The 9,338-nt window shown below is 39.3% G+C and overlaps 1 protein-coding gene across 1 annotated transcript in view; it reads right to left on the bottom strand.

Annotated features, from left to right (window-relative positions):
* Positions 1-363: 363 nt before the first annotated feature.
* Positions 364-9,338, bottom strand: part of cadm2b (cell adhesion molecule 2b) — a 43,060-nt gene continuing 34,085 nt past the window's right edge. The window contains exons 10-11 of the mRNA XM_037677884.1: positions 570-692; positions 364-482 (exon numbers count right to left, since the gene is read on the bottom strand). Of these exons, the coding sequence (XP_037533812.1) occupies positions 364-482; positions 570-692 (242 nt within the window). The remainder of the gene's footprint in view (positions 483-569; positions 693-9,338) is intronic.

Genomic DNA, 9,338 nt, shown 5'->3' on the forward strand with positions numbered 1-9,338 from the left:
AAACTGCACCATCTGATATATTTCAGGCTAACCTTTTTTTATGTTTGATTTCATACTTTGCAACAAACAGCTTAAAGAGAGTCAGGTCAAAATCAAAACAAAAACAAACAAACGATGCAGCAAGACGTTCAGTATTTAGGCACCAGAAAACAGAAAACTAATCCAGCCGTGGGTTCGTATTGTTAAAAAAAGAAAAAAGAAAAAAGAGATTTAGTTGGCGAAAACAAACCTATCCAAGCACGGGCTTTCTAAAAACAAAGTGAAAAACAACTGAAATAAATTGGATCATGTTTCGATGCTGAGGCAGCTTAAAATTGCATGTCTTTTGTTGAACGTTGAAACGAAGAAGGAAGGGCAAGAGGTCTAAATGAAGTACTCTTTCTTTTCCTCTGCATGCACATGGTTGCCCTCAGCATTGATGATAGCCGTGTCAGCATCGGGGGCATCTTCTGCTCCTTTAGCCTCGTGCGTTAGATACGTTCCTGCAGAGATCCAAAACCAAATAAAAGATCCAGCAACTGAAAAGTGCAGCGCATTTTCTGCCCATTCAAAAGGAACACAAGTTTTACCTTTATGTCTAGCCAGATATCGTCCGAGAACTATTATCAAACACAAGGTGATGAAGACCACGACTGCAACAACGCCTCCAATTAAAGCGTGGTCAGGTCCATGTTGTCCCAAAGCGTTCGGATCTGAGAGAAGACAGGGAGATAGACGGAGGAATAAATTTATCTGCGAGATTTTGCGTGACTGTGTCATGCAGCTGTCAACATTTATTAAAAAAAGACAGAAAATAGTTTTGCTTCTACAGTTATGAATCAGAGATGGGGGATTTTCTGCTTGCAAACAGATTCCCAAATGAGTTTCTGTCATATTTAGAGGAACCTGCTGCTTTCAAGTGCCTGAACTGTGATCTGCCTAAACGGTGGAAATAACCACCACCACACAGCTCTGCAACAATCAAACTAACTGGCATTAACAGCATCATCGCACCGCAAAAACTGAGTTTTAGCCTGTGAGAAATTATTCAGGCATTTTGCCGGAGCCTCTGTGCACACATTTTTTAATCACGCTCACACATTTTACAGCTCAGGCTTGTGTCTTTTAAAAAAAAACAACATTATTTAACACAAGCATTCTTAGGGCAGAGCAAGAGCCGGGTGTTCTCAGGCTGGATCATGCTTTGGTGTCTTTGCTGTAATAAACTGTGGGTGGCTGCGTCTTCACTCGCTACCTCTCGTGCTCTCATTATCTCAAGCTGATGAATGGCTATGGCTCGTGCTCAGATTTGCAAAGTGACCTGGGAAATAACAGCATGGGATGTTTCTGCAAACCTGCTAAAGTAATGCCACCCTCATTTGCGGCACCGTAAAATGTGATATTTAAAAAAATAAACAAAAGATGAAGTTGTGAAACATGCAGTTTTTATTTAACTCCCATGCATAGAAACATCAAGATAGTTCTTTGTAATCAGGGGCACACAAGCAAACACCGAAGGCTTCGAAACGATGACTGCTAAACAATAATTGCATTAACCTGATTTTGTCTACAAGTTGATGGATATAATGATCTGTGCAGGTGAATCGACTGTCAGCAGGGAGCATAAGCTACTTTGATAACACCCAGCACACCGCCACAGAGATGAGCATTGCTTAGTATTAAATATAACTGAAAAGAAAAACAAAGAACATCGAATAAATAAACTTGCCCAACCACGCTGTGAAAATATTTTAATTAGGAGCTTTAAAAAAAAATTCTGATGCAAACAAAAATCATAATTGTAACAAAAACTTACACTTAAAGCACGATGCACAGTTACAAAGGAGCAACTAAGCAGCATCAAACTAATAAAAATAAAATATTGAATGTATGACTGTGGGTTTACTGGAATGTGCCCATTCTACTGTTTGAGCCTGACTTGGCTGGTATGCTGCTGGCATTTTATAGATTCAAACCACTTTCCACCAGTAGGTGGTACTTGTTACTTATTGGCCCCCGCTGACAGTCTGCAACTTTAATGATAATCTTTGAAGATAATTTTAAGGTACTTTTTTAATTTTACCTCTGAAAAGCTCTGAAAATGAGTAACACGCATGAAAATGAGTTCACAAAACCACCTACAGTGATCAAGATTTTATAGCAGCAGATGGTATAGTCTTAATAAGTTCAGTCAGATACGGCGTATTATTGCTAATACATTTTATAGGGGGAATGCAGTTAAGAGAAGAGGAATGAAAGTCAGCTGTAGTAAGACAAGGCTACATGTGTGTGAATGAGAGGGAGGCCGGTGGAGCAGTGAGGCTCCAAGGAGCAGAGGTCAGAAAGAAGCAGGACTTCTTCTGGTCGACTGTCCAGGGAATGGTGGAGTAAAGAGGTGAAGAAGAGAGACCAGACAGGATGGAGTGGATTCACGAGTGGTTTGTAACAAAAGCTCTAACTATGTTGTATGATTTGGAGACAATGACACTGACAAAAAGATATGAGAAAGAACTGGATTAGTGGCAGTGTTAGTGACAGAGCTGAAGGTTTAGAGGTTCTTGGGAGTGACAAAAATGAATACGATTAGGAATGAGATCATCAGAGGTACAGCACAGGTTGAACGACTGGGAGATAAAGTTAGAGAGGCCAGACTGAGATGGTTTGGACATGTCCAGAGGAGGGACAGTGGGTATACTGGTAGAAGGATGTTAGACATGCAGCTGCCAGGAACAAGACAAAGAGGAGATAAATGGATGCAGTTAGAGAGGCCAGAGGTTGCAGAGGACAGAGATGGAGGTGGGTGACTCGCTGTGGAGACCCCTGAAGAAGGAACAGCCAAATGAAGGAGACGATTGCTAATATTTTTTAAGCACAAATCACACCTAATGTCTCTGCTTCTGTCATCTTTCCATTAAAAAAAGCAACCGTTCAGGAGAATTGACTCACTGTGGTAGATTTGGTATTTCATATTAAATCCCATTCAAAGATAAAAGGTTTGGGAAATATTGCTGCAGCAGGGTACCACTATCACTTCATCATAATAAGACACAGTTAACCATCATCTGGCTGCTAATTCCACATTTAAACATTGTAATAAAATGACCTGGTGATGTGCGTTCATCCACACTGCATTGTAGAGACACAACATCACATATTTTCAGACTCAGATTTATACAGCACAGATGTAAAGCAAACACAACTCTTATAACAATAGTCATGCTAGAAAATGCACACACTTTAAATCATGGGCCCAAAGTATGATAAACAAGGTATTTTTTCACAAACAATGTGAGCAGAGATCTGAAAAATGCACTTTTGACCTTCATTTCAATTGGACGTCCACGCGATCATACCATTGCCACTGCCACTAATTTTATATTCAGTTCAGTTTATTTGAAACGGAACCATCCATTTCATTTGACAATGGCAAACTCAAATAAAAACACGTCGTGTGATAACTTATGCAGTCCGTGACATGGCTGGAGAGAAAGCATCTGGTGTCAACAGAGTGAGCATCCATGCATGTTGATGATTTGGCTCATGCAGGGTGAGGCCATGATGTGTCCTGACCCGGAGCCAGATCCAGCATCACACACACTAAATTTGGCTTGCAATGATCATTTACTTGAATATTTACCTGTCGAAGGCCCTGGAAAGTCTTTGGCTGTTGCCATGGTTGTAGACAGTGACAGCAGTAAGGGAAGATGAGTGGAAATACACCGTGATAAAAAAAGTGGCCACAACATTCAAACCAAAACACAAAAGGTTAGGAATTGATAGACTGAAGTATGGTCTTACAAAGCTCAAAATCTTCACCTAAGTTTAAATAGAAGTATTCCATACTGTAGCCATTTTCTTGCACACTTTGGCTAAAGGTGATGTTTTACTGAGCTGATCTGTTGGGAGACTAGATGCAAAACAAAATCCATAAATGTGCAGGAAGATTGTGAGAAAAAAATCTGAACTTCCAGCTTTAATCTGAGTGTTTGTGACCAACTGACCATGGAGGCACGCCGCCATATTTTGAGCTGCCATGAGAATCATTGCCTACTTTTATGTGTACAATTTGAAAAACTACGTTCTTGGCCGTGTGCATTATTTTATTTCCCATTTATCCCCTCCTCAGCAGGCTTTGATTCCACCTTGGCAGCAGCCCCCACTTTTATGATTTAATGTACTGGAGTATACTTATAAAATGAAGATTTGAAACAGTTTTTCCCAAATTATTTTTAAGCATCGTTGTTTTATTTATTTATTATTTACACCGGGATATTTGCCCTTTAAAAAAAAATAAAAAAATCAAAGCAGAACTCTCACGAAAGTGTCCAAATGCAGCTCGTGCGCTCTTGACTGGAGACGCCAGTGGCAAAATTCAGATGGGTTGCAGTCAAGATGGAGACTCCCAGAAAGACTGTGGCAATTTCAAGAGATATGTTGTTGCACAAGATTTTTTTAACGCGTTCAAAACTCAAGCAAAGATCTGTGTTTTTATGATTCACATGAATATGTTGAGAATCTTTTAAAAGTTGCAGGACGTTGGGGAAACGGCCTCGTTAATGCTGTTCACCAGCTACAGTCCGCTGAGGTACCACCTTAGGCTACAGGTTTCAAGGCCTTTGCTTTTCTGGACACAAACCTCAAATTATATTCTTGAAATATTAAACAACAACCTCAATCCCTCTGTTTAACCCCATTTTACGGCTGGCATCAATTTCTGAATGTTTTCTACTTGTTGTTTTTTTTTTTAGCCATTTTCAATAAATTTCCTGCTGCTAGTTAATTTTTATTTTGCTGCTGTTTAGAATTGGGGTGTCCATCAATATTGCATCTGTCTGTGATCAACAGTGATTGGTTGGTTATTCCACGAGTCCTGATCTGAAAATATTGCAAGAATTTAACCTTTTCATTCGTAACTGGGACATGTAATTGGGACCCTGTGTACACAATTTCGTTCCACCACATGTAGTGCATGTGGTGGAACGAAATTGATCACATACTTTTTAACAAAAATTGTCCGTTCATGATCGGCGGCCGATCGATCGGAACATTTCTAGTCACAACCTTTTAAGGTACGTCTCATTTTGACCCAGGGGCTTTGAACCTTTACTCACCACAGATGTTCCCTCAACCACTCGATTATGATATTCCATGGACAAACTACGTGCTTATTTATCCAGGGACACCTTGCTGCCGCCTGGTATCATCTATATTGTATCTTTGCAGAAGCTAAAAGAAAGCAATCATAGCTGATGTGGTAGACCCTGGAGTTCATTGGTCCAACGCACGCGATTGTGATAAACATCCCAACAATAATTGTTCTCTCATCAGTTTGTTACTCTGACAGAAAACAAAAGTCTAAGTGTATTTATTTTTTTTGTTGCTTTCTATTTTGTGCTTCAGCAAATACATGTGTGCGGTGGTTCACAAGCAGTGAATGAATGATGCGGCTTCTTTCTCCTGCGATGTTTGAACAAGTCTGCAATAGTAAGAAAACAGTTGTGTGTGCAAAGAAGAAAAGCAAAATAAGATTGCGTTGAATACATCAAGTAACACAACGCTGCTTTCTAGCTCAAAGCTTGTCTGTTAGTTCATCAATCATCAACTGTGTGTTCGGGTATTGTTCTACAGGCTGGGGAGGTGGGGTGGGGTCTCAGTGAGGGGGTAAGTGTACCTGTGAATGCAGCTGTGGCTGCTGAAGCCTGATGTAGCAATGTCTGAATTAGAGGAGTGGAAGAGGGAAGGTGGAGGAGATACAGAGTTGGAGATGGAGGCACATATGTGTCAAACTCAAACCCCCATGGGTCAAATATGGCCCTTGTTAAGATGTTATCTGGCCCCCAAAAGGATATTTAAAAAGTTAAATAATTTTTTTAAATCACTTCTGATGTTATTTAAAAAACTGTGCATACTTAATTTCATTTCATTTCTCATGACAGTTGGTCAACTTTAAATCCAAGCAAAATTAGTTTGAAATTTTCAGTAATCTTAGATTTTAATGTGGAAAAAAATGACAGAGAACTTCAAAATGGGACCAATCAAAGCCTTTTTAAGGAAACTGCAACCAAGAAAAGATGACAAGTATTTCCATCCATCCATCCATTTTCTTTACCCGCTTATTCCATTTTGGGTCACGGGGGTCGCTGGTGCCCATGTCTAGCCATCACTGTGTGAGAGGCGGGGGACACCCTGGACAGGTCTCCAGTCCATCACAGGGACACATAGAGACAAACAACCATTCACTCTCTCACTCACACCTAGGGACAATTTAGAGTTACCAATCAGCCTGACATACATGTTTTTGGTCTGTGGGAGGAAACTTGAATAACTGGAGAAAACCCATGCATGCACGGAGAGAACATGCAAACTCCACCCAGACAGGCCCCCGGACCGGGATTTGAGTCAGAGTAACCTGTTTGCTGAGAGGCAGCAGCTCTACCAACTGCACCACCATGCTGCCTTATTTATTTGTCTAGAGCAATATATTGGCTGAAACTGGCAGTAGAAATAATGTTTTAATGCTGACCCCTTTTGTCACGGAGTTTGGCATCCCTGCTTAATTTAAACAATTATAAATAATTTAAAATAGAAACAAGTGCGCAAACTGTTAGAAGCAGACTTAGAAAAACAGACTTGGCTCAGTGGTTAGCACTGTTGCCTCACAGCAAAAAGGTCCTGGGTTCAATCCCCGGTTGGACCTGGAGTCTTTCTGTGTGGAGCTTGCATGTTCTTCTCGTGCCTGCGTGAGTTTTCTCCGGGTACTCCGGTTTCCTCCCACACACCAAAAACATGCATGTTAGGCTGCCTTCAGGCCCAGGCCTCCCTTGCAAAAGAGATCTGTGATAGTGGGATTTGCCTGATTAAATAAAAGTTAATAAATAAATAAAATAAAACCTACAGAACAAATAAACAGTACTAATTAATTTCTGTGCATGGCTGGTGAAGGCTAATTCCTGTTTTTTTTATCTTTGTGATTATAAACTGAACTAAAAATAACATGATGAAGAACAATAACAGCACATCTGTCTCAGAGTCCATCCATCCATCCATCCATCCATCCATCCGTCCATCCGTCCATCCGTCCATCCATCCATCCATCCATCCATCCATCCATCCATCCATCCATCCATCCATCCATCCATCCATTTTTAACTGTTTTTCCATGTAGGGTTATGGGAAGCTGGTTCCTATGTCTCCACCCATCATTGGAGGGAGACATCAGGTCACCAGCATCTCAAGGGTAATTTTAAATTATTATTATTATTGTTGTTTATTAATAGAGAAGTTACGCTTTGAGAATTTGTCTTTGTATCTTCCCGCATTACAAAAAGTTGCAGATTATTCAATCAACAGTTCTGCATACAGATAACAGGACATGTGTAAATGTCGGAGTGATGCCAGGGAAATGTGAGGCTACAGCTTCATAAATAAGCATTTCATGTGGATTTAAACTAGCGCCCGTTCTACAGCTTTAATGCCTTGTGCTGTTTCTTAGGTGTATCCAGGGGCAGTTTATTAGGGAGGATAATTTCAGACAGAGATAGACTGTGGCAGATGGGTGACATTTATGGCTTCTCAGTTTTTCTTGTCATTAGCAAATTAGGTTTGGAGTCTGAGATGATCCGAGAAGACCTGGCGAGTATTCAGCCAGACACAATGTAGCTGTGAAGAATGAGTGTCATCATCAGTGGAAATGAGCCTGTCTCACACATCTTTTACCTGCTTAGCTCAATTTTTCAATTTCCCTAGCAACCAGGACTTTTGTATTTAGCTTGAGAATGCTTTTAAAGGTGTCATGCTCGTTTTTCCACCCTCAGTTATTTATACAAAAAGAGAGAACCAGCTCCTAAGTACATATAAATTTCACAGTCCTAGTCAACAGGATTTTTTTTTTTAATCATTAAAAATATATTGAAGTTGGCTGTGAGATTAGATAAATAGAACTTTAAACCATTGCATGGTAGCTAGATCCTGACATCTCTGTCTCCTCCTCCAGTGCTGAAAAAGACGACAGAGATAACATACGCTGAAAGCAGTGTGTCATCTTCCTGTATCGCCACAATTGTTTTTCTTTCCAGAACCGGTGTAGTACAAACTTCACAAAAACACGACATGCATCAAGAACCCTAATTACTGTAATTCAAACAATGCCAACTATACTATAATACCATTTCTCCAAACAAAGTGCACTCTTGTGTAGGACTGTTAACAACAACTAACAAATAAATTCATGTTGATTTGAATCGTTCTTTCTTATTTTCTAGTTTTATTTATTTTAATGTGGCTGCATTTGATAAATGCTACGAACATGGATGAATGAGGCTGTAGTGATACATTTCTTGTGGGTCTTTTTTGGAACATCAATTATTTTGGAATTAATTTGTTTAATTTATTTCCCATTAATAAGCAAACACTAAAGTGTTCACCATCGGATCTTTCTTGTTTTTTTTTGCCCACAAGAAGAATTCAGAAACCATGCACTTAAAGGCAGTTATATATTAGTAAGCTGCAAGTATACTTTGTTATATGGCAGTATATCAATGTAATTTTTAAAAGAAGTTACACGCTCTAATTAATGGGCTAGACTACAAATCCTTATGCTGACTGGAAGTGATGATTGTCTCTTGGTTAACTAGTTTTTATTTATTTGAAGCATAAAAAAAAAGATACAAAATTGATAAAGCTTAAAAATGAATTATGTGATTACATTTAAATAGCATGTTTATAATGTAAAGGACTAGACAATAGCTTTTGCACTTTATATCCTGTCTGTTCCAAAACTCTGATTGTTCATATCATAGCAAACCATTCAGCAAATTATGAACAAATATGAAATATGATGGTGATGCAACTAGACATTTTCTCCAAGGATCAGCGGTTTGAGATGTATTATGAACACCAAACCTTAGTAGTCCCTCGCTACTTCGCAATTTGTTTGTTGCAGACTCGTTCTATGGCGGTTTTTCAAAAATAGATTGGACATGACACACAATTGGCTGATTGATGGAAGAGCCGCACGATCAGCATGGAATTTTTATTTAAAACAAATTATTTAAAATTATTTGGCATCTTCTGCACCTGTGCAGAGCCCACAGCTGCAGGAGAAGCTTTTTCCTCTAGAGTGTCAAATCTCCGCTCCGCAGCGGAGAAGTGGGCGTGTCTGAGAGCGCTGGCAGATGGCAGAGTGCAGCTGGAGGCAGAGAGTTGAAATCATGACATGCTGTGCTCATTTAGAAACATTGTTTAGACTATTGCAGGAGTGTGGGAAGAGTTTAAAATGATTTATATACATATATATATATATATATATATATATATATATATATATATATGTATGTATATATATATATATATATATATAT

Source organism: Nematolebias whitei, chromosome 6, assembly GCF_014905685.2.
Source record: "Nematolebias whitei isolate Nwh7 chromosome 6, NemWhi1, whole genome shotgun sequence".
NCBI classification, from domain to species: domain Eukaryota; kingdom Metazoa; phylum Chordata; class Actinopteri; order Cyprinodontiformes; family Rivulidae; genus Nematolebias; species Nematolebias whitei.